At 51.2% G+C, this 25,700-nt stretch overlaps 1 protein-coding gene across 1 annotated transcript; it reads right to left on the reverse strand.

The window, feature by feature from the left end:
* Nucleotides 1-339: 339 nt before the first annotated feature.
* On the reverse strand, nt 340-14,255 carry LOC120392651 (neuronal acetylcholine receptor subunit alpha-10-like). The gene is made up of 5 exons (XM_039517413.1): nt 14,198-14,255; nt 6,675-6,820; nt 4,221-4,375; nt 2,621-3,153; nt 340-1,020 (listed from the first exon to the last, which is right to left on the reverse strand). The coding sequence occupies exons 1-5, from the start codon at nt 14,253-14,255 to the stop codon at nt 395-397; spliced, it is 1,518 nt and encodes a 505-aa protein (XP_039373347.1). The 3' UTR covers nt 340-394.
* Nucleotides 14,256-25,700: the final 11,445 nt, after the last annotated feature.

Raw genomic sequence — 25,700 nt, forward strand, 5'->3', positions numbered from 1 at the left:
TTTTCCTCCCCTGCTCTAACCACTACCCCAAAACCTTCTCCCAGAACCAAGGAACAGTCCCAAGAGTCCTGACTCCTGACTCTCCCTCCCCACCTCAGCCACCCCTCTCCTTTAGCTCCCTGGTGCTCCACGGGGTGGTGATGGTTTCAAACCAGCCACGTGGCTGCAGCAGTAACAGGTGCCGCCCTTGTGGGGGAAGACGGGTTCTAGGATTGCCAAAGAATAGATCTCTACTGAACTAGAATATGCTATTAGTGAGACCTCACATGCAACGGTTTCCACAGCAGCACCAGGATGGACCGTCCCCGGCCACCCACCCATGTGCTCCCGCAGCTCCGACAGGGTGAGACGAAAGGTCCTAGATAACTAGCGGCCGTTGCGTGCCAAGGGCTCTTCAGATGGCTTTGCCCATGATGAGCATGCTCATGAAGAAGACCATAATGAAGAAGATCCACATGAAGATGCGATCCATGACCTTGGCCACTTTCTTCCACTCACCGCTCCGTTTCTGAGCCGCCTTTTGGTCCCGGAAGCAGTTGGCAATGTACTCGACATTCCTCAGCAGGCTGTTGTGGTGGCAAAGGCACGGGGTCTTCGCACAGACTTGGTGCTGCTGCCCCTCCCGGCCACACTCTAGCTTCGTACGTGTCCCGGTCTCTTTCCAGTCCTGCTGGCCAGAGGCACTGCTGAGCCTCTGCGGCACCAGCTCCTGCTGCGGAGACTTCTCCCGGCACGTCGCATCCGAGTCATCCTCCGTCGTCTGGGCTTTCTGCTCCTCCTTGGCGGCCCTGCCACTCACCACCTGGACTGTGGGTAGGTGGCCCAGTTGCCGTTTGGGACTTTTGCAGCTCTCCCCCACCTCGTAGACAAAGAATAGCTGGGCCATGTACTGCAGGATGAACTTCTTGGCCCACTTGGGCACGGGCTTGGCTCCTGGGCCGCAGTGGTGAATGTTCATGATGAATATGGTCAGTGCGGTGGAGGCCGTGATCATGGTCATGGTGGCAATGTAATACTTCCCTAGAAGACAAGAAGGAGGGACGTGCGGTGACTGACCCAGGAAGTGGGGGACTTGTGGCTGCAGGCCCAGCCACGGCTGCTCACCCAGAGGAATGGGACACGGGGACCTTCAACACCAAAACACAAGCTCCTACCATGTAAGCTAAAGAACAACTTCTCTAGCTATGAAGAAGCAGGTTGTTATAGTCCCAGGAATAGCCTCTGTCCTCCAGAGGAGTCCCTTCCACCAGCAGCAAACAAGACGCTGGTGTGGGACCCTCTATGCCATCAGAGAACTCCTTGCACAGGGATGGTCCTTCAGCGGCTGGGAACATCAGCTTTAGATACAGACTCTGGTGTCAGTGTGGTGCTAAGCAACCATGCTGCACCTCAGGATCCGGCCTGCAGCCTTCAGACTTGGCTTGATTTTTTTTTAAGGTGTTCCTGAAATCTACAGAATACAGCCAAGCTGTAGCCAAGATTTCCCATATGCAGCCCACCTAAACCAACCCCTACTGAAGCCATCCCAACTTAACGAGGGCTGCCTATCTGTCTCAAACACCAACCTCTCCTTAAATCTGCAGTTGTCTGGGTCATCCCAATTCAGGATGCACATGCCGGCAGCAAGAGTTTAGAACCTTATAAACCCACTTCAAACATTTTGGAGATCAAGATTAAAAAAAATAATCAAAATCAGATAGAAAAGTCACTGCAGAATTTGTAAGTTCATAAGCATTTCAAAATGGTAATTTCAGCCTGAACTGCAATAACCTTAACAAAAGCTTTGTGCAAAAAATAAATAAATAGCAGCACCCAAAACATCAGATCATCTTGAAAAATGCTATTTTAGATTTAAAAAATTGTCCACTTTCAAGTAGACTCAAACATATGAGCCTCAAACTTGGGTTGAGTCTTTGATCTCAATGAGATCTATCAAACAAGCCAAGTTTGAAGCTTCTAATTTCATTTGGTTTTAATGTAGATATTCTGAGCACAAGATTTCTAAATGAAACACAAGGGTGTAAAAGGAGACCACCCCCTTTCCACTTGCTCAAAGAAAACCCTGAAAAAAACAAACCTGAGCAGATTTGGCTCAGACGTTCAAAACAAAAAAATTTATATTTGGGAGTGAGACCAAGCATAGAAAAGTTACTCTGGAAAGGTGTGTGTTTGGTTAGATTCATAGACTCCAAGGCCAGAAGGGCCCATTGAGATGATCCAATCTGATCTGCAGAACACAGGCCAGAGATTTCACTCAATTTCTGTATCTAGCCCGTAACTTGATTGCTACAGCCTATCTGCTAGAGAGATGTCTAATCTTGTCTTTAAGACTGCAAGTGATGGAGAGTGCCCCAGGTCCCTAGGTAAGGCAAGAAAGGGGAACTAGAACGGAAGCTGGGATTCCACCATGGCTGCAGTGTGCTGTTTGCAGACAGTTTTAGCGAAGAGGCTGAGGACTGGAATGGACCATGCCCCTAGAGCTGATCCTTGCATGGCTGAAGCACATGAATGGTGACCCGGTTTAAAGCGTACCCGTTCTGCGTCGCGTCTCTGCACCTGCCAAGTGGATAGAGGGCTTCCACAGTTGCCCGTCCAGCTGCAGGCAGAGGCAGATACTCACCGATCAGTGGCACATTCTCGGAGGGCGGCATGCTCTCTGCCACCAGCAGCTGGAAGACGGTGAGCGCCAGCAGGACCGTCACCCCCAAGGAGACCTTCTCCCCGGAGTCGGCTGGGAGGTAGAAGCCCAGCGGGGCCAGGAAGGAGATCATGATGCAGGGGAGGAGCAGATTGAAGATGTAGAAGGAGGCGCGTCGCTTGAGGAGCAGCGTGTAGGTGATGTCGGGGTAGGGCTCCGAGCAGCAGCCGTAGATGATGACGTTCCTCTTGGCCGGCATGCCCAGCACCTCCCACTCCACGTTCTCCACGAAGTCCGTTAGGTCACCCGTGTCCAGCCCGTTCAGGAGGTCAATCTGGTTGCCATTGTAGGTCCACGAGCCGAAAGTCAGTCGGCACTGCTGCCCGTCGAAGGGGAAGTAGGAGACGTCCACCTTGCAGGAGCTCTTGGTGATGGCAGGGGAGTCCCACATCACCTGCCCGTCGTAGCGGATCACCACGTTGGTATCCATGGATCCTGTGAACTGGTCGTCGGCGCTGGAGGGACAGGGAACATAGATGGGGGGAGGGGGGAGGAGTCCTTAATACATGAGACAAGACTGCATGGCCCCGGCTAGCCTAACCCCTCCCTGCTCTGCTGGGCTTGTTCCTGTAGGGCTGCTCACGAATGCGAGACAGAGCTCGCTGGGTTGGTCCGGTAGGGTCCCTCGTGAGCACTCAGTGGCTAACACAGGTGTGTTTTCATAGGGTTACTTGGTGGTGTTAGAGGGTCACTCAGGAGCAGGGGCCTGTGGGCCTTGATTTTGTTTTTAAACAAACGAGTCATGACACTTCTGCTCTGAGGAGCCCCTCCCCCCCCCCAATAAAAATCACCTGGACTCTGCAAACAGATACAAGAAAGAGCCAGGTCCAGTTCTGGGCTTCCCAGTCAGCCATGCCCAGTCTTTAAACAGCCCCACGCCCGCCTTCTGACAGCTTCCCTCCTGTTCTCCCCTTCGGGGGCGACAGCTCAGCCTGGGACCCACCCGCTGCACTCAGCTGCTCTGATCGGCAGGCGTGGGCTTTACCTGCCTGTGTGCGCGGCCGCTCAGCCGTACTCAGGCACTGTCAGGCCTCAGCGAGCCGATCCCTCTCACCCGGCTGCTCCCAGCGCCGCACCGGGGAAGGTGCGGGATGAGACCAAAGCAGACGCGGTCAGCGAGCAGCAGAATGTGCCAGGAAGGTTTTTGCCCCCTACATCTGCGCAGCCTTTGAGAGAGCCATGGCCCAAGGCAGAAGCTGTTACGCTCACCGTGCCGCGGGGGTGCCCGTAACAAGGGGTGCAATTACACGGTCTCTGCACGGCCCCAGGATGCCTACGCTCTGCAGCCTGTTAACCTGTGCACGGGAGCCTCTCTTCCGGATACAACCTGTCGCCCTCTAGGGGCTGCAGCCGGCAGAGAAGCACTTCAGTAACCTCCCCTCCAGCTAACAGAGAGCCACCGCTGGCTCAGGTGGCAGGGGCCTGTGTTTATGGAGCTGGAGGGTCCCCAGTTCTATCTCCCCACCAGGCCACAGGAGCCCTATCTCCAGAAGTGGTGCAGTTTACTACCACGCTGACCTACTTGTTATACAGGACTATGTCAGGTCTCCATACGTAACTACTAGGTATGCGGATGGCGTCAATCCCATCGTAATTGTCCTTATCCCAGGTCAGGTAGGCATCCACCCACACCTGCCGGATCCACAGGTAGGCAGTCAGGACCTGGTTCCTCTCATCCTGGAATGGGGAGAGTTGTGTGTGAAATGCAGCCACCTCTGGGGAGCGGGGGAAAAAAGACTGAGTAACAGCCACTGTTTTTACACTAACACCCGGTGCATAGGGCAGTTCATTTGCCATTCGCTTTACTACCATGAGGCCACCCTCACAAGGGACCTTGCCAATGGTGACGCATGCTTCGCTTTCAGCTTGAGAAGAATGCCAGGGAAATCCATGGGACTGTGCAGGATTGGACAAATTAGAGGATTGGGCCAAAAGAAATCTGATGAGGTTCAACCAGGACAAGTGCAGAGTCCTGCCCTTAGGACGGAAGAATCCCATGCACTGCTACAGACTAGGGACCGAATGGCTGGGCAGCAGTTCTGCAGAAAGAGACCTAGGAGTTACAGTGGACGAGAAGCTGGATATGAGTCAACAGTGTGCCCTTGTTGCCAAGAAGGCTAACGGCATATTGGGCTGCATTAGTAGGAGCACTGCCAGCAGATCAAGGGACGTGATCATTCCCCTCTATTCAGCATTGGTGAGGCCACACCTGGAGTGTTGCATCCAGTTTTGATCTCCCCACTACAGAAGGGATGTGGACAAATTAGAAAGAGTCCAGTGGAGGGCAACAAAAATGATTAGGGGGCTGGAGCACATGACTTATGAGGAGAGGCTGAGGGAACTGGGATTGTTTAGTCTGCAGAAGAGAAGAATGAGGGGGGATTTGATAGCTGCTTTCAACTACCTGAAGGGGGTTCCAAAGAGGATGGATCTAGAACAGGGGCAGGCAAAGTTTGGTCTGAGGGCCGCATTGGGGATTATAAATTATATGGGGGGCCAATTAGGGGAGGAGGTCGTGCCCCCCCCGGGACTCCTGCCCCATCCAACCACCTCTGTTCCCTGATGGCCCCTCTGGGACCCCTGCCCCATCCACACACCCCTGCTCCCTGTCCCGACTGCCCCCGGACCCTCGCCACCCCACCTCTGTCCCCTGACTGCCCTCTGCTGCCCCATCCAACCCCCCCTCCTTCCTAACTGCCCCCATTCAACCCCCTGCTTCGCCCCCAACACCCCACCCCCGACCACCACCCCGAACTCCACTCCCCTCCATCCAACCGCCTCATCGCACTGCCTGGAGCACCGGTGGCTGGCGGTGTTACAGCCGCGCCGCCTGGCTGGAGCCAGGCCACGCTGCTGCTGCCGCTACCATGCAAAGGTAATTAAAAAAAAAAGGTAATAATTGGAGCTATACCAATCTCCTAGAACTGGAAGGGACCTCGAAAGGTCATCGAGTCCAGCCCCCTGCCTTCACTAGCAGGACCCATTTTTGCCCCAGATCCCTAAGTGGCCTCCTCAAGGATTGAACTCACAAGCCTGGGTTTAGCAGGCCAATGCTCAAACCACTGAGCTATCCCTCCCACCATGCAGCTCAGAGACCGGGACAGGCCGGGCTCTGCAGCTGCGCTGCCCCAGGTGCTCACAACTCTGCCGCCCAGAGCATTGCGGGGGTGGCAGAGCAAACGAGCTGAGGCTGCAGACGAGGGGGGAACAGCGGGGGAGGGGGTGGGGGTGAGCCTCCCAGACCAGAAGCTCGGGGGCCAGGCAGGACAGGCCCGCGGGCTGGATGTAGCCCATGGGCCATAGTTTGCCCACCCCGATCTAGATTGTTCTCAGTGGTACCAAATGATAGAACAAGGAGCAATGGTCTCAAGTTGCAGTGGGGGAGGTTTAGGTTGGATATTAGGAAAAACTTTTTCACTAGGAGGGTGGTGAAGCACTGGAATGGGTTACCTAGGGAGGTGGTGGAATCTCCTTCCTTAGAGGATTTTAAGGTCAGGCTTGACAAAGCCCTGGCTGGGATGATTTAGTTGGGTTTGGTCCTGCTTTGAGCAGGGGGTTGGACTAGATACCTCCTGAGGTCCCTTCCAACCCTGTGATTCTATGATTGGGGCTTGGAGTCAGACTATGTTAGAAAACCTACCACATCAGGAGATCACAGATCAGTTCCTCTTTGGGCTGGATGGGACCAGATCCCAGTGCAGCCATGTTACTAATTCCCGTTAGTGTCCTAACCCCAAAGTGAGGGCTGTCACTTAGCTAGTGGTGAGGGTCTTTGGCCCAGGATCTAGCCCTTGGTTCTGCCCCAACACAGGGATGCAAAGGGCGCACTTGGAGGTGACATTCGGAGTAACCTTCTCAGCCCCCATCTGGATTGTTTGTCCTGCAACCCTCAGAGCAAGGCCTCCGTCTCCCAGCGGGTGACACGTCTCGCATGGCCTGCACAGTCTAAGGAATGGCCTGTATTTCATAGACATACCATGTCGATGATCTGAGACAGGGTGATCTGCAGGGTGACGTTCAGCACCCGGTCCGTGTCCTCCACCGGTCGCAAAGCGTTGGAGTAGTTGGCAAACAAGTCGTGGAGCAGCTTGTAAGCGAATTTTCCCTGAGCTCCCGAGCAGCCTAAATAAATAGATAAAAAAAGACACACGGCAAAGCTGGAGGGGAACCGGGAAGCAAAGGGCAGCGGGGCGGCGTAGAACCCAGCGCTGATAAGCTGTGCATGCAACCCCCTGAGCTAACTGCACAGCTGAGACCACGCAGAGCTGCTGCCAACGAGGGTATATCTGTGGGGCAGAGCAGTGGTCACTGTGACCTAAGAGTATTGCTGGGCATGAGGCAAGGGGCTCGCGGGTAACCGGTCGTGAGTTTCAGCTGGCCTGACCAGTTCAGTGCCCCCCAACTCGCTTATAGCCATCTGTGTACAACAGGCGTCGTGTAAGACATCATTGGAAAACCAACACCGCACTGGTCATTGCTATTCTGGAGTGGTCTATATACGGTCAACACCCAGAGGGCTGTACAAATGTGAAGGAAATATGGGACTAGGTTGTATAGTCCAGAGAGTGGGGAAACCGGTTTTTCCAGACAAAGGAAAAGCGATGGCTCCCTCCAGGTGCAATCACAATCACAAGTCGAGCCACTCGTTGGCGTAACAGAGGCTGCAGCGACAGATGAGCTTGCATTGTAGAAAGCACCAGCAGGGAAGAAACTGCCCTGGAATCTTCTCCATCAGACGTCCCGGCACCGTTCCTCATGCCAGGGGCAAGGAACTTTGAGATGGGAACATTTCAGAAGTTCACAGGACTACACAAGAGGGGCACAGAACCCCAAGGGATCTTTCACCTAAGATGACAAAGGAACTGAGCACTTTGGACTTCGTTGAAGATCCTGACCAAGGAGTGGCCAGCCACCTCACTGGAAGGTATGGTAGCTTCTTACCTCAAAGCCAGACTGTAGTTTTGTTAAGTTTTAGGCCTGGTCTACACTATGGGGTTAGGTCAAATTTAGCCGCGTTAGGTCAATTTAAAAATGAATGCGACCACACAACCAACCCCATTCCATCGATCTAAAGGGCTCTTAAAATCAACTTCTGTACTTCTCCCCGGCGAGGGGAGTAGCGCTAAAATCGACTTTGCTGGGTCGAATTTGGGGTGGTGTGGATGCAAATCGATGGTATTGGCCTCCAGAAGCTATCTCAGAATGGACAGCACTTTGAATTCCAATGCACTAGCCAGGTAGACAGGAAAAGCCCCGGGAACTTTTGAATTTAATTTCCTGTTTGGTCAGCGTGGCAAACTCAGCAGCACAGGTGACCATGCAGCCCCCCCAGAATCGCAGAGCATATAACATTTCTATGCTCCCCCCCCCCATCATCTCCATCCCTGAGGTTATCGCAGGTTAGAAAGCAAAAAAACCACTCGCGATGACATGTTTTCCGCGCTCATGCAGTCCTCCTGCATTGACAGGGCACAGCTTGATGCATGGAGGCATTCAGTGGCAGAGGCCAGGAAAGGACATGATGAAGCGTCTGTTGGAGGAGCAAATGGACATGATGATGTAACGCCTGTTGGAGCTGCAGGAAAGCCAACAAGAGCACAGCCCCCCGCTGCATCCACTGTATAACCGCCTCCCCTCCTCCCCATGTTCCATAGCCTCCTCACCCAGATGGCACCCAGCCACTCCACTGCAGAGGATGGCCCAAGCAACAGCAGGCTGTCATTCAAACAAATTGATGTTTAGTGTGGCTACAAGCAGCAATGTAGCCTTGTCCTTCCCTCCTCCCCCAACCCATCCAGGCTACCTTGCCCGTTATCTCATTTTTTTTAAATTAAGAAAGAAAGAATGCATGGTTTCAAAATAATAGTTACTTTATTTCAAAGGGGAGAGGGTGGTTGGCTTACAGGGAATTAAAATCAACAACGGGGGTGGGTTTGGATCAAGGAGAAACGCACGCAATTGTCACACCGAAGCCTGGCCAGGCATGAAACTGGTTTTCAAAGCCTCTGATGCACAGCACTCCTTACTGTGCTCTTCTAATCGCCCTGGTGTCTGGCGCAAAACGATTGTCTGCCGTTGCTTTCATGGAGGGAGAGGCGACTGACGAAATATACCCCCAAACCACCCGCGACAATGTTTTTTGTCCTATCAGGTGTTGGGAGCTTAACCCAGAATTCCAATGGGCGGCGGAGACTGTGGGATAACTACCCACAGTGCACCGCTCCGTAAGTCGATGCTAGGCATGGTAGTGAGGACGCACTCCGCCGACTTAATGCGCTTAGTGTGGACATATGCAATCGACAATATAAAATCAATGTCTAAAAATTGACTTCTATAAAATCGACCTAATTTCGTAGTGTAGACATACCCTTAGTCACTAGAAAGTGTAGTGATTATTAACTCCAGTCAAAGCAATGAGCCACTGGGCTTTTGTCTCTTTGAAGGAGCAATGCACCTTCATTACTCCTCTGAGCGACCCAGGAGAGGGCAGGACATTTCAGGGCAGATGGTCTGGGAGAGATTCAGGCCTGGGAGGGTGAACCATGTTGTGGGGAGGTCTGGCGCCAGGACTGGCTCTAGGTTTGATCTTATTTAATGCCAAAGACAGACGCAACTCCTGGTACGTTGGTAGGCACCAGCTGGGAAGCAGGGGGTCGGAGCGACCCCCAGGGGAAAGAGTTTCTGCTGTTCCATCATGTGACCCTTCCATACTGTCTGTTGTTCTCAGGCTCCTGGCCTCGCTTGGTTAAAGTCTAGGAGTCGCATTATGAAGCACCTGTAAACCCAGGTATTCACAGCCCTGGACTGGGGGCACGCCTGCCAGTGTGAATACAGAGCCTAGGACAGCCCATCCAAAGGAACCGCAAGGCCCTAATGCATTGTGCATGGGAACGGGATCATTTATCTAATGAAATCATGGCTCAGCCCCACCTGGCCTGTCCTCGGCACATCAGTCTGAGAACCCCAACACCCCTGTGAGGCAGGGAAGTTCTAGGATTCCCCTTTTACAGATGGGAAACTGAGGCACAGAGCAAGGCCAAGTGACTCACCTAGGGTCACACAGGAAGTCTGTGGCAGAGCCAGGGTCTCCCAAGTCCTGGGCCGCCTGGAGGCAAAAGGCTGCAAACCCCATCACCTCCTTCACTGCCCATGTTCTCCTCCCGCCCAGCAGCATGGGAAGGGAGGTGGAGCAGGGCAGTTTACCCAAACTCAAGCCCATGTGACAATCCCCTTCTCCACTTCGCTGACTCAGAGATGCCAGGGCCAGGGCCTGGGCCTTGGGGGAGGTGGCCATTTGGATCCCCGATGGGGGGGAAATCATGCTCCCCCCCCAGAAGAACTAGATCCCCTCTCCCAGGCAGGCAAGGCCGTTCCAGCAGAAGAGACACACACCAGGTTCACAGCAGTGACCTGGGAATGCCAGGGCCAGTGGCCACGAATGGCCTGTGGCATTTGGGCGCAGCAAGACAGTCTGGAGCAGAAGCAGGCCAGGCTCAGGAGAAGCGAGCCCAGCTCCCCAGGGCTCTGATTCCTACGGCACAGAGCAGCTCCGGTAACGAGGGAGAAGTGCAGCCTCCCAGCCCCGCATGCCGGGAGCGAGAGGGGATCGCGGGGCCAAGCACCCGCTCTTTGCGAGTGGGCACGTGTCCCGGCTTTCAGGCAGCCACGGCCCACAGAACCTTGCTGCTGTCCTGCTGCACTGAGCCTCCCACCGGACACGTCGGGGAGACCAGCCAGCGCCGCGTGCTGACCAGCTGCTCTAACCAGCTTGCAGGGCTGAGGCCAGGTAGGGCTCTCGGATCGTTCTGCTTAGACCTAATCCCAACTTTCATTCCAGGGCAAGGCCGGCTCTGCTGCTGCAGGCCCATGGCTGGTCCTGGGAGCTCGGCTGCCTATCCCTCCGATAAGCTTCTGTGCAGAGCTTCTCACCCGTAGATCCCAACGCCCTCTGCAAAGGCAGGCAAGGCTCACTAGCCCCCTAGAGAAGAGCTACAGAGGCCTCCCTTTCCCATCGCTAGCAGCCCAACAGCTGACTCTGAATGGCAGTACGGCTGCCACTTTGAAACAGACACGCACCCAATACTTTACCTTCCAATTAAATCCAGTGTTTCCAAAGGAACATGTCACCCCCGCGCCACCCAGAAACAATCCCAAAAGCGCCGTAGCCTTCGTTTTCTACGTGGATTTTAGAACACAGAACCAGTCTCTGTACAGTCCTTGGCAGTGCGGCCACATGGCCATACAGATTGGCAGCTATTTCGGGGGTTGATCAGATGGTTTTTGGTGCAGTCCTAGCTGTGCCTCTCACACGGAGCAGACGGATGCACATTTCCAAGCTGCCTTCAGCTTGGGCATTAATTTTGAGCTTCTCATTATTTGTTGCCATTCCCAAGCTCTGTATTTGTCCCATTGGTTAAATAAAGACCCCGAAGATTAAATCCCAAGGCCCAGCAAGAATTAAATGACCGAACAAATGCCCCCCATGCAAAGCATTGCTTCTGCACATTACGCATCAGTCCAACAACTGAAGAACATGTACCCACTTCTCCCCTGCCCTGCTGCTTCCCCTTCCATTTAGCTCCTCCCGCCCCCCAACTAAACCCACCTAGAAAAGTCAGGACACTAAATGCTGTTTGCTGCCATCGCATTGTTCCCTCTGCTTATGGGTCTACCCGCTCCCAACCCTCCATGTGTCTGGTTTATTTAGATTCTTAGTTCTCTGGGCAGGGCATGGCTCCTACTCTGTACAGAGCCTAGCACACTGGGGCCCCATTCTTGGCTGGTCCTTGGGCACAACCGTCATAAACATGACTAACAAGAATTTGCAGCTCTACTCCACTGCTGCATGACATGGGCTCTTTATTCCAGCACTGGACCCTACCGCGGCAGAGTGGGGCGACGCAGACGGTGCTGGGCGGCCGAGACGTCAGCATGGCTTCCCACACGCATCGTCCCCTTTCTGTTGGGATTAATCCCACGGCCCGAGGACACATTTACTGCAGAGATGAGGCGGGGACGGGCTAGTCCTTTGCTTTCCCCTTTGAGTAGAAACCGTCTCTCAACCCAGCAGAGATGCAGCCTCATTTAACAAAGACACTGTTGGGTCTTTTTCGGTTTACGCAAAAATATGAAGAAACCACAAAGCCGGGTCCCCAGTAACCATGTTTGCTAATGCTCCCCACCACGTCTGGCCCAGGAATGGCAGAAGGTCCCTAAAAGTTGGGGGAGGGGGGACCCACCAGTGCCTGAACCCTGGCTCCTTTTCCCCAAGGCCCCACCCCTTCTCCCCAAGGCCCCGCCCCCTACTTGCTCCTCTCCTCCCCAAGGCCCCACCCCTTCTCCCCAAGGCCCCGCCCCCTGCTTGCTCCTCTCCTCCCCAAGGCCCCACCCTCTCACCAGCTCTTCCCCCCACGACCCCGGCGTCCGCGTGTTCCTCTCTGCCCCCTCCCCCCTCCCAATCACTCAAAAATGGGAGGTCATGGCCCCCCTGGTCTGGCCTCGTTACCCACAGAGCACGGCTCTGCCTGGTTGCTGGTGGCTCTAAGCCACAGAGCACGGTGAGCACCGCACTGAGAAGGCTCACCCTGTATTTAAAAGGATACTACCATATTTCTACACACTTCAGAAACATCTTCCGTGAAGTGCCACATACAGGAGCTATTTGTCCTTCGTTCCTGAAAACGACACGCAGGGGCTGGCCGGTCGTGGGGGTGAATCCTCTGGCCCAGCGCTCAGGAGATCCGAGTTGAGTTCCCACTTCTGCCACAGACTGAGTGTGAGACCTTGGATCTCCGCACTCCCCACCTACACCATAGGAATAGCCACACTCCCTTCTCCCCCGGCCCTTTGATTGGAAGCACTGCCGGGCGGGGGCCGGGTCTCAGTCTGTGCACGTGCAGCACCTAGCACAGTGCGGCCCTGATCTCGGTCAAGGCTCCTGCAAGGCAAACCCACTGAGAGGACAGCACGGCAGCCAGCAATCCCCTACGAGCAGGCACCTCCCAGGGACACAGTTAGTGGCATCTGCAAACCGGCACTTTTCCAAGGCAACAAGATTTGCTCTCCAACCTGTGCGCATCCCGTGCCCCTCCCACAAGGGGGTGAGTCTCCTCTGGCAGGCAGAGGCAGAGGCACGCTGGCAGAAGCATTGCACGAACCCCACTGTCAGTGGCATGGGGGGATTTTAAAGTGAGCAATCCCTCCCCCTTCAGCATATTGCTGGCCAAGAAGAGATCTTAGTGGGGGTGACACTGCACGCAAAGGAGCCCAATCCCAGCTAAGTCAATGGGAGAGAAGCTGAATGACAGTGCCCAGGGGCAAGGTGGGAGGGTCTCACCCCAATCCTGAGGTCAGGGCACAATTCGGTGCCTCATCCTTCTGCCTCTTGGCTTCAGCTCCCGCATGGAGGATGCTGTGCAGAGCTCCGGCCTTGCTTGTGTTTGAAAGTTTAATGACCAGGATCCCATTTCGCTGGCAGGCGCGACTATTGACATCTCGCAAGGTTCGCTTACAGATCAAGATGCCCCCTTTCCAGTTACTAACAAGGTGCCTTTCCAAAAGGCAGGTGCTTTTCACACAGCTGATTGAATTGCAGTTTAGCTGATTGCAATGGCAGGCTCTGCAGCTTGACTTGCAGAGGTAAGAGGCCCAAGGCATCTGTTCAACAGAATACAGAGCCCAGAACAGCCAACCAAATACAGCAGAGCCCAGAACTGCCAGGCCTGAACGCATTGTGCCTGGGACCAACGCATTAGGGCATGCATTTAATTAGATCATTTATCTAACGAAATCGTGGCTCAGCCCTGCCTGCCCTGTCATCTCTTAACTGTTCTCGCCACATCGGGCTGAGAGCCCAACACCCCTGTGAGGCAGGGAAGTTCTAGGACTCCCTTTAACAGATGGGAAACTGAGGCAGAGAGCGAGGCCAAGTGGCTCGCAGGGTCACACAAGGAAGTCTGTGGCAGAGCAGGGAATTAAGCCAGGGTCTCCCAAGTCCTGGGCCGCCTGGAGGCGAAAGGCTGCAAACCCCATCACCTCCCTCGTGGTCCATGTTCTCATCCCGCCCAGCAGCATGGGAAGGGAGCTGGCGGAGGGCACTTTACCCCGACTCAAGCCCATTTGAAGGGCTGCAGTTCCTGGCAAAACCAAGAATGTAAAACTCACCAAATACTACACTGAGGTGGTACATTAAATAAGCCAGCCTCCTCAGGGAAAGTGCAGAGCGTGGCTTGCTCAGAGGACCGTAAGCTGGCTGTAGGATAGGGACTCACACCAAGATACATTTCTGAAACAGGTTGCATGGAAATTATTTACTTAGGGAGCAGATGCCTCAGACTAGCTTCCCGGCCACTGAGTAGCTGCACTGAGCCAGCTTCCCAGCTGCTACTATTAAACGCTTGCAAGCAGGACAGAGCCAGCCACTGGGCAGCAAAAGCTGGATTGCTTAAGTGGGTTTTCTTCTAGGAGCGTTTATGAACAAAGAAGCTTACGAACTCTCACCTGGCGACACACAGATCCCGAGGAAGCCCAGAGAGAGCAGGCAGGAATTGAGATCCATCCTTGCGTTCCTGCAGCTATCCAAAGTGTGCCTTGGAGAAGAGCCCTTGGAACACTGGAGCACACAAGTGCAGGGCTCAGGGTGACATATCAGATGCTGGCTTCATTCGGGACACTGCGGGGAAAACCCGATCTGCCCAATTGTATCCCAAACAGGAACAAGGGAGCAGCTCAGCTGCTCGAGCCGTGAATGCAGAATCCTTGCATGTGCTGGCAGCCGGCTGCAAGCTTGGGGGGAGGAGGGGGTCTGGCTGTAATGCCATCCTCTCTCCTCTTCAAGAATCACTGATCGCCTGGTGGGGGGTTTGTACAAAGATCTGTGGTTAGTTCGCCTAATGGGTGACATCAACGCAGGAGGAAGCTCATTGCCTCTTGATGGAGATTTAGGAAAGCCAAGAGGTGCAGAGGAGCACACGGTTTGGACAGACACATCCCTTAGGAATGAATTTATAAAGAGGGAACTCTAGCATAATAAAGAGGCTAGAAAAGAAGCTGGTAAAATCCAGGTGAAGAACACACACAAAAGAGTTCCAGTTAACTATAACACAGGCAGTGAAGCAGCTGAAAGTTGTCAGAATGAACAAGTCTAAGTACGAAGACAGGTGAACTCGAGTGAAAGGAGAGGGGAGCTTGGCACCGGTGGATGCTCCGCACCCACTAATTTTTCCCCATGCATGCTCCAGCCCCAGAGCACCCATGGGGTCGGTGCCTCTGCTGGACCACGGATGTTGCTGGATCAGGGAGTGCTGGATTAGAGAGGTTCAACCTGTACTTACATTTCAGTGTATCATCTATAGAGCAGTATAAACGAGTCATTGTATGAAATTTTAGTTTGTACTGATTTCACTAGTGCTTTTTATGTAGCCTGTTGTAAAACTAGGCAAATATCTAGATGAGTTGATGTACCCCCTGGGAAGACCCCTGTGTACCCCCCAGGGGTATGCGTTGTTCTGGTTGAGAACCACTGACATAACATGTGAGGGTTACCTGACGAAATTAATAGACAGCATGTTTAAAACATAATGAAGTACTTCTTCACACAACGCACAGCCAACCTGTGGAACTCATTGGCAGGAGATGTTGTGAAGGCCAAAACTATAACTGGGTTAAGAAAAGAATGATATAAATTCATGGAGAATAGGTCCATAAATTGGGTGTCCCTAAACTTCCAACTGCCAGAAGCTGGGACTGGACGCCGTGGATTGATCACTCGATGATTGCCATTCCCTCTGAAGCATTTGGCACTGGCAGGAGGCAGGATACTGGGCTAGATGGACCACTGATCTGACCCGTTCTTATGTTTTGTGCTATAATGGATGAAAAAGAAACAGACAGGAAATCTTCAGCATAGAACAGCGGGTGGGGCTATAACACCTTTGCCTGATTTTGCAAACAGCCCATGCTGAATAGAGCTAATAGCAGCAGAGTTTTGTTATTTAGCAAGGAAGCAAACACTCTTAACACCCTCACCAAGATCAATATCTGAACTGTCAGCTCTCACGCTCCCCCACTGCTGCACAGCATCATGGGCTGTTAAAGAGGAAGCAAGGCTGGTGGCTAAGACAGCAGCGAAGGCTTCAGAAGTTCTTGGTTCTAATCCCAACTCTACCACAGACTCTGCACAGCGTTGAGCAAGTTGCAACCTCCGAGCCTGTGTGTCAAGTAGGGACAACACCTCCCTTTCTGGTCTTCTTTGAGATATGGACTCTCTCTTATTACGTGCTTAAGAACAGCCATACTAGGTCAGACAAAAAGTCCAGCTAGACCAGTATCCTGTCTCTGACAGTGGCCAATGCCAGGTGCCCCAGAGGGAATGAACAGAACAGGGAATCATCAAGTGATCCATCCCGTCACCCATTCCCAGCTTCTGGCAAACAGAGGCTGGGGACACCATCCCTGCCCAGCCTGGCTAATAGCCATTGATGGACCTATTCTCCATGAATTTATCCAGTTCTTTTTTTAACCCTGTTGGAGTCTTGGCCTTCACAACATCCTCTGGCAAGGAGTTCCACAGGTTGGCTGTGTAAAGAAATACTTCCTTTTGTTTGTTTTAAACCTGCTGCCTATTAATTTCATTTGGTGACCCCTAGTTCTTGTGTTATGAGTAAATAACACTTCCTTATTTACTTTCTCCACACCAGTCATGATTTTATAGACCTCTATGATATCTCCCCACCCCAGTCATCTCTTTTCCAACTTGAAAAGTGCCAGTCTTATTAATCTCGCCTCATATGGCAGCTGTTCCATACCCCTATATTGTGCCTTGTCCAATGGAGCCTGAGATGCCAGCTGTGGCCTCTAGGTGCTAATGATAATAAGTATCATCATTAACCACTAGCAGGCACTTCACTGGTACCAGCAATGTGCCTTGAGATCCTTCAAAGCCAGAAGGCTCTGTATCAGAAACAATTACATCTCGCCTTTCAGAGCCAGGCATGTCTCCAGGCATTCCCATACCTGCAGGCATGATAGGTTTGCCCTGTGCTGTTCGTGGGACATCTATCTTATTTGGCCGTTTCTTACCACCACCTTTTTTGAGGAGTCTTTAACACAACAAATGTAACAGGAGAAACAAGCCCTCACCCCCTGAGTTTTACAAGATGGTTGACTACTTTAAAAGGAGAGACTGCGAAGCTGACTTCAACGGCTGGCACAACCTCACCACCTGGCATCACAGTTGAGATGGTGGATAAGCTGCTAATAAGGCTGGCTTCTCAAAAACCCTGGGGAATAAGTGTTGGATTTCCCAATGGAGATAAATGGTCAGAGCAGTGAGAGATTGCTCGATTCCAAGGCCAGATGGGACCACTGTGATCATCCTACCTGACGGCCTGTATAGCACAGGTCAGAGACCTGCCACAGATTATTTCCTAGAGCCGAGTTTTCAGAAAAAAAAAATCCAATCTTGATGTGAAAATTGTCAGTGATGGAAAATCCACCAAGAACCTTGGAAAATTGTTCTAATGGCTAATTACTCACTTAAAAATTCACACCTTATTTCCAACCTGAATTTCTCTAGCTTCAGCTTCCAGTCAGTGGATCGTATTAGACCTCTCTCTGTTAGATTGAAGAGCTTATTATTAAATATTTGTTCCCCATGCAGGTACTTATACACTGATTAAGTCACCCTTTAACCTTCTCTTTGTTAAGATAAATAGAATGAGCTCCTTAAGTCAATCTCTATATCCTTTACTCATTCTCATGGCTCTTCTCTGAACCCTCTTCAATTTGTCAATCGCTCAGTTGTGGGCACCAGAACTGAACACAAGATTCCAGGAGCGGTCTCACCAGTGTCAAATACAGAGGGGAAAAAAACCTTTCTGCTCCTACTTGAGATTCCCCTGGTGATGCATCCCAGGATCACATTAGCTCTTTGGGCCCCAGCCTCACACTGGGAGCTCACGTTGAGGTGATTATCCACAACCAGCCTCATCTTTTTTCAGTCGCTGCTTCCCAGGATAGAGTCCCCCATTATGTAAATGGCCTGCATGCTTTGTTCCCAGATGTAGACATTTACATTTAGCCACATTAAGCCAAGGGGAAGGAGCAAGTTGGAGTGAATTTCTTCTCTCCGCTGCTGGTGGACAGGGATTGCTGCTTCTGCTAATGGGGGGCTAAAATGCAGAGGGTGGAGGCTTAGAGAACTGTCAAAGGGATACTATGCAACACTAGGCACTTCCACCTTCTCACCAGGTGCAGCACAGAGCCCCTGCACTTTGCAGGCCTAGGAAGTTAGAGCTGTTGGAAGAGGCTCTTCATGAAGTTGTGAGTGGGCTCATGATGCTCCAGCTCAAAAAGATTCTCCTCCCGTAACCAGGTGCAGGTCCCTGTCTCGACCAGGGGCCCATTTCAAACCACCCCGAGTAGCTCCCTTGACATCTCCTTGGCTTCATTCATATGCTAATCCCAGGCAGCAGCAGATGAGCACTAGTGCTGATCAGTTTTAAGGCAGGATACGGTTTTATTTACAGGTGGTGAATTATTCATCCCTGAGCCTGAAGTCCCTGCAAGTTTTCTCCTTTGCGCCACTACACAGGAGCCAGAGCAGCAGGTGGAGTTGCATGAAGTCAATTAAGATAATGAAAAAAAGAGGATAAGGCACTAAGTGACCTAACTTTCTTGTTGCCTTTGGAACAGTTACAGGTGTCACATTTAATTATCCGTTACATAAACAGAGCTCTCCTCTCCAGGGGAGTGAATGGGATATAAGCACAGGGCTGCAAGGTTTCCTCTTTCCAAAGGAAAGAAACTCACAAAAGGACCTTCCCTTTCAAGTAATTATTGCTTCTATTAGATGCCCCTGAGACCAGCATCCTGGCTAGTCACATAAATAAGCCAAGGAGGGGTAAGAGCTGGGCAGAACTTCCCCTGACTGCCCTGCCAACAGATGGAGGCACCCCTTTGGGAGACTGTAGCTCTCCATAGTGACCAAGCTTGCATGGACCACGAAAGATAGATTGGTATATCTTTCGTGGCCCATGCAAGCTTGGTCACTATGGAGATTGTTGATTCTGGCAAGAGTTAGTGACCTTGATTTTCTGCACCCATCACCTGCCCTACAGGTATTAAGGAAACACAACAGCCGTCTTCCTCACCTCCAACCTCCCTCCAGTTGGAAGGAGTTTTAGTTTTGAACTAGGTTCACACACTCTTCTCAGATTGATCACTTGCTCTCGCCCGGATCCAGCTGCTGAGAAAGTTCTGTCCTTGCACTCACGTCTGCTAGCGTCCCATGGTTCCATAGTTCCAGCAGAACCTAGCAGGGGCGGGAAGTCACTGTCGTGGAGTGACTAGGTAGCTTGCCCCCAAGCGAGATAGGGATTGAGACACAACAAGGCTAAGTGATTTACCCAGGATTACACAGCTGCAGCAAAGCTGAGAAATTTATCCTGGTCTCAAATCCAAAGCTCACCCCTTAAACACCAGACCATCTTTCCTCTCTAGAGAGGGAGCAGAGCTAGAGGGCATCCATGCCCTGCTGACAGCTACTCTGTACATCCTTCCAAGTGTCTGGAACAAAACAGTCAGCTAGATTCTCATGGGTCACTCAAGAGCCACCACCAAAGCTTGGAAACATGTCACTGCATCAGTTACACTCAGGCCACCTGCAGAGAGCCTAAAACAATAGTTCTGAGAGCTGCACAAATTGACTCATGCATCTCAATAGGGTGTTAACTCCACGAACCACTGCACATGGGGCTCCCTACCAACACCACCCCCACCCATCCCAGCAGATATTTGTAGCAGATATGCAGCATGTTCAAGCCCCACCAAGCAGACCTTTGTGGCTTGGGTAAGTACTGGATAGGGACCCTGGATGCTATCCCTGCCTCTCTGTGAGGCACAAAAGACCCCCCGATGTTGCCCTCTGCCCTGGAGTGGCAGGAACAGAGTGACATGCAGGCTTAAATCATGGGGAGGTTTAGGGAGCCTTGTGTCATCTGCCTAGGCCCCAGATTGCCTTAATCTAGCCCCATCTTTGAGCAGCCTCCAGGACAAGGTGGACAGTAGCATTATAGCCTTAGGATTTGTGTACACAGAGGTGGGGTAGAAGGGTTAATCCAGAGCTTTTTGCTGCATATCAGGTAACGCACAGTATGCAAGCTGCAGCAATAGGGTGCACACAGGACAGTGCGCCCTCTGTCAATGCACATAGTTTACACATGGCAGTGTGCTGAGAACTGAAGGCAAGGCATTCTTGGAGGGCATCCCGGGCACCTTTGCTAATTCCAATTTCTTTTAACAGAAATATCCCATGATTCATGTGTTTCCACCTCATACTTCCTGGCTGGCTGGGCTAGCGCCATTTCTGAACTGTTGTTGGCCAGCATGGACCAGAAGCTGCTCGGGTGTATTTCAGCCTCAAATCTGGATAAAATTTGGCTTGCGACTTCGCCTGCCACACCATCTAGTGGGTGTAGCAGCAGCAGCTCCTCCAGCAGCAAGTAGGCCGGCCATTTGTCCAGTTTTAAGCCAGACAGTCCTGTTTTTTCCTAAGATTTGTCTCCTGTCCGGTACTGAGACAAAACCAGACATGGTTTTGTCTGGTATTACAAAGGACTCCATTTTGAAGAGTGCAACATTCTGCCCTCATTATTGCAAACTTACTTATTTTCTGTGCAAAATGAACCGTTGCCTCCTCCCAAATGAAATTTAAGGTTTTTATTATTAAACTATTATGTAACAAACAAATGAACCTTCAAGTTAAGTGAAAATGCAACAACTTTTAATAATAAAACAATACATTTAAAAAAAATTTATCCACAAAAAACCCTTTCATGAAAACAGCAGTGAAACAAAACAGCGAAGTGCAACAGTGCATAACAAGAGGTGTCAGGGCTTAAAGTCACAGGTCAGTATAGATCTCTGTTATACCCCTGGAATTCTGCAGGGCTCAGTCTTGGGTCTGGTACTACTCAATATTTTCATTAATGACTTCGATAATGGAGCGGAGAATCTGCTTATAGAATCGGAGGATGACACCAAGCTGGGAGGGGTTACAAGCGCTTTGAATTCAAAACAAATCTTGACAAATTGGAGAATTGGTCTGAAATGAACAAGATGAAATTTAGTAAGGACAAGTGAAAACTACTACACTTAGGAAGGAAAAAATCAATGGGGATAACTGGGTAAGCAGCAGTACTGCTGATGAGGATCAGGAGGTTATGGTGCATCACTAAATGAATACGAGTCAACAATCTGAAGTAGCAAAAGAGGCTAATATTATGGGTGCATTAACAGAGTGTTGTAAGTAAGACGTAGGAAGCAACTGTCCTGCTCTACTCAGCATTGGTGAGGCCTCAGCTGCTGTACTGTGTCCACTTTGGGTGTCTCGCTTTAGGAAAGATGTGGACATATTGGAGAGTCCAGAGAAAAGCAACAACAGTCATGTTTTCTACACATTTATCAGTGAGGAAAACGTTAAAAAACTGGACATGTTTAGTCTTGAGAAAAGACGACGAGAGGCGATTTAATAACAATCCTCAAATATATTAAGGGCTGTTATGGAGTGTAAGGTGATCAGTTGCTCCCCATGTTCACCGAAGTTAGGACAAGTAGTAACAGGCTTAATCTGCAGCAAGGGAGATCTGGTTAGTTTCTTCTCCTAAATATTAACTAGGAGGATAGTTAAACAGGGGAACAGGCTCTCAAGGGAGGTTGTAGAATCCTTGTCACTGGAGCTTTTTCAACCAGGCTGGACAAACCCCTGCCAGGGCTCGTCTAGGTTTACTTGGCCCTGCCTCAGTGCCGGGGGCTGGACTATGACCTCTCGAGGTCCCTTCCAGCCCGACCTTTCTATGATTCTTCTATTTTGGAGGACTTGCGTGCCAAGGCTTGAAGTTACTAGGGGTGATGGAGGGCTCAAAAGGGTTAGGGACACAGGCACCACTGTCCTCAGGACCCTGAGCAGGGCTCTGGAAAGGGAACGGTCCCCCTGGGAGCACTGCTGCAGGGGTAGGATGGGGAGCATCTGCTGCTGTTCCGGCTGCTGTTTACAATGGCACCTATGACACCGTGGCCCCGGGCCCACACTCAGAAGGGGCCCCGGCACCTGGACCATAGCCCCACCCCCTCTCTGCCTGCACTCTGCCCTGAGGCCCTGCCCCCATTTGGCCTCTTCCCCGCCACCTCCGAAGCCCCGCCCAATCCTCTCTGCCCCTTCCCTCTTGCAAGTGGAGCCTCGGGGAAGAGGCCAAGGGGCATGCAGGTGGAGTGGGGGGGGGCAGGGCGGTGTGTCACAATCCAGGGCCCACAGAAGATGAATCCAGCCCTGGTTGTTCCGAGTAGCCTGTACCGTGCAGGGGCTGCAGTACACGGCTGGGTTTCGGTTTGCAGCACCGCACTGCCCACTGCCCTCATTAGTCACACACTGCAATGGGGCACTTGGGCTCTGCCTGTGGCGGTTGCCAGGGAAAGCATGGTCATGGCCAAACTTTCATTTGCCACTTCAACAATCTCACTGGAAAGCTACCTGTGCGAGCCCTGCTGTCCTCAACCACTGTCTCCACCTCTCTGCATGTTCAGGGGGGTGGTTTGGGACTCAAATGATGCTTGTGAACAATTCACCAGGAGCTTTCCGATTTTCTCCCCCTTCGTTTTCCTAGCCACTCAGCTACTGAGGAAGGTAGCTGAGATTTAGTTGGGTTTGGTCCTGCTTTGAGCAGGGGGTTGGACTAGATACCTCCTGAGGTCCCTTCCAACCCTGAGATTCTATGATTCTAAGGTCTAAGGCAGTGCAGGTTCTGTAGCTGAGAGGTATTAAAACAATGACAAGTGTTCAGATTATAGCAAGGCTGGGCCAGCAATTTTTTAAGATGCATTTCTGGCTCTAGTTCCCTGAGATACTTCTCAGGCTAGGGGGAGCCTGGGAGCTAGTTAAATGGCGCATGCATGGTTTGCTTTTGCAGTTGTGCCTTGGAGGGATGGGGGGTGTATGAAATACATTCTCAGTCTGGGGAGGGGAATGATGATCCTGGTCTGGCTTTGCAGTTTTGCTGTGCCTTGGAGGGGATTGTCATGTCAGAGGGCTTTCAGGGATAAATCAGGGGGGCAAGACAGAGTGAGTAATCCCTTCTACATCCCCTTAAGGCTGTCCTGATTCTGAATGACATTACACTGAGGTGGGTGACTACAAGGCAGAGAATGATCTTATTAAAACTAAAAGCAAAGGCAGCCCAGCAAGATACACTCCGAAGTTATTCACCAACAGGGTCACTCCAGAAATGCTGCAGGAGCGGGAGTCAAGAGCAATCCCAGGTGGGGGGAGATGGCCATGCAGCCAGTCCTCATACTCGCCAAACAAAAACAGCCATTTTCCTCAGCCTTAAATTTTAACCTCATCTCCCCAGCAAATATGCTAAAGGTGCAGAGAAAAATGGAGAGGATTTTGCAATGATTACGTGAAGCACACACTGTGACCAGTCGAAGAGCGTGTGTTACAGGGCATTTATATCCCCGTGGGAATTGTACTCTTCATAGCTTTACAGGCATTCAGTGTCCATGGCTACTGCCTGTAAAGTGAGAACAACAAACTTCTTTTCCTGTAAACTAACTTTTGCACTTCACACAAGTACGCTTTCCTTATCTGAATCTGCCATGGCCCGGGGAGGGGGACGGGATGGGGGCAGGGAGTGGGAGGGGCTGTGGGCAGCACCATAAAGCAATCCACTATTTTGAGGTAGCAAATGGGGAGTTGGAGGGAGGGCGGGGGGGGGAGAGAGCGCGTTCACTGGGTGACGGCTAGAGGGGGAAAGAAAATAGGTACATGGGCTTGTGCCTTTCAGCATGTGGGCCTGAACAGTTGGGAGTTGGGGCTTTGGCATGAGATGGACACGTTGCTTAGTCAGAGTAGATGCCATTTTGAAAAGGTGGATTGGAGAGGGGGCGACGAGAGGCCAGCACAGGCCAAGGAAGGGAAGGAAGTGGGGACCTCAGACTCGGAAAGGTTTCTAGGTCACATCCTCCTGTAGTGGCTGTGGCCATGGAGCAGCTGAAACAGAAGTGAGCACGGCAGCGTAGCACAATTAAAAAACTACTATTAAATTTTAAAAATTCTGAAGAGACTTACATGTTGCAGTTCCCTCCATAGGATTATCCTCCTCAGTCGCATTCTGGCTTGCTGCAGGGTAAGAAACAGGCTCACTTACTACCTAGCTGGTGTCCGGGTCCGAAGTCAGAAGAGATCCTGGCTTTCCAGGGACCTCCATTGGCCTCCTGGTGCTCCATCCTCCCATGAGTCTTGCTGCTCATCCTCGGGGGAGGCCCCACGAGCTGCCTGGGATAGGTGGTCATGTGGTTATGTAAAATCCTGTGCAGCTCCTCAAAAAATGGACTGGTTACATGTCCCCTGCTGGATTTTTTCCTGTTATCCAGCATTTTCATGTAGGTGCTCCTGAGCTGTTTGCTCTTTATCCAGCACTGTTTGGCATCTCAGTCATAAGCCCCTCACAAACATTCAACTAGCTATGTCCACAATAAGGCCCTTATTCCGGTGGCTGGCCACCAGGACTTCCTGCACCGATGCGTCTCCCAAGATGGCAACAAAAATTGAGATCTTTGCATGTCTCCAAGTGGCTGCTTGAGGCATGTAGAACAATGCCAAAGCAGTTCACAATAGCTTTGCAGGCATACAAATACACAGGAATAACCAGATTCACAGCAAAGTTAACTCTCTTTGAAAAGGACTCCAGAATTCACAATAAATGCAGAGTCAGTGCACTACAATGAATTGTGTCGTGTGTACACATTTTCAAACCGCATTCTCGACTTAGTCCAGTTTAAACTCCCCATGTGACAAGCCCTTTGTCTGCAGTAACGTGCTATACTTAGAACATAACACAAGAACATAGGAAAGGCCACACTGCGTCAGATCAAAGGTCCATCTAACCCAGTATTCTGTTTTCCAACAGCGGCCAATGCCAGGTGCCCCGGGGGAATGAACAGAACAGGCAATCAAGTGATCCATCCCGTCACCCATTCCCAGCTTTTGGCCAGCAGGCTAGGGACAATTCAAATATTAAATGATGCACCACTCACACCTTGTTCTCCCCTACCTCCGTGGGAATGTTGGTGCTGAATATAAAAGAACCAGACCTCACACTCCTGAAATTAACATAGGAGTCAAGACCGAAAGAGAAGACAGTAGGTAAATAACCAAAATTTTTGTAAGAACCCAGCTCAGTGAGCAGGTATTTTGAAAACTGAGACCCCTCCACTGATTGACTCTGGCTTGTGAGGGATAACTGGTTCTCCCAAGTGCGTACTCATTAATAGCCAAGTGAGATCTGGCCTAAATTTGCATACCGAGACAAAGCCCATGAGGAACTGAGCAATTAAGTTACACGCCTCAGAATCAAAGGAAACATGAAATGCCAAGTGGAAAATACAATGTCTATAATTCAACAGCATTCCATACTTTTGACTACTGTGTCATTTTCTAGAGGATATGGAAGAAAAAAGTCCAGAGGAAAACGAGGGATATAGAAAGTCTATTACAGAGAAATTAGAGATAAGAGTAGTCAGGGGGGTGATAAACTAATAACAAAAGAGGAAAGATAAGCACTCGGCACAAAATGGAGATGTTGAGAACAAAATTAAACAAGGAACCTAACACCATGAAGAGAAGAAATTATTTAATTACCTACCCACCAGTACTTTGTAAATGCTCTGAATCACACCAAAAAGGAGGTCAGTTTGGCTCCACCAGTCTGCCTTTAGGATTACCACCACTAAACACTTCTCATGCCCCCACTGGAGTTGGGAACTTTCCTCACAGGACTTTTAGGGAAAGTCACATGTGTTTAACTAGAGGCCCTGATTTCAGATCTCTCGCTGGAAACGGCCTGGAAATCAATCCATTTTTAAAAAGCAAAGAAAACTTTGGAATGCTATAAACAACATTTTATTTATTTTTTTTAGAAAGTATTTTCAGAAAAACAGACAGGAA

Source organism: Mauremys reevesii, unplaced genomic scaffold (genome assembly GCF_016161935.1).
Source record: "Mauremys reevesii isolate NIE-2019 unplaced genomic scaffold, ASM1616193v1 Contig108, whole genome shotgun sequence".
Taxonomy (NCBI): Eukaryota; Metazoa; Chordata; order Testudines; family Geoemydidae; genus Mauremys; species Mauremys reevesii.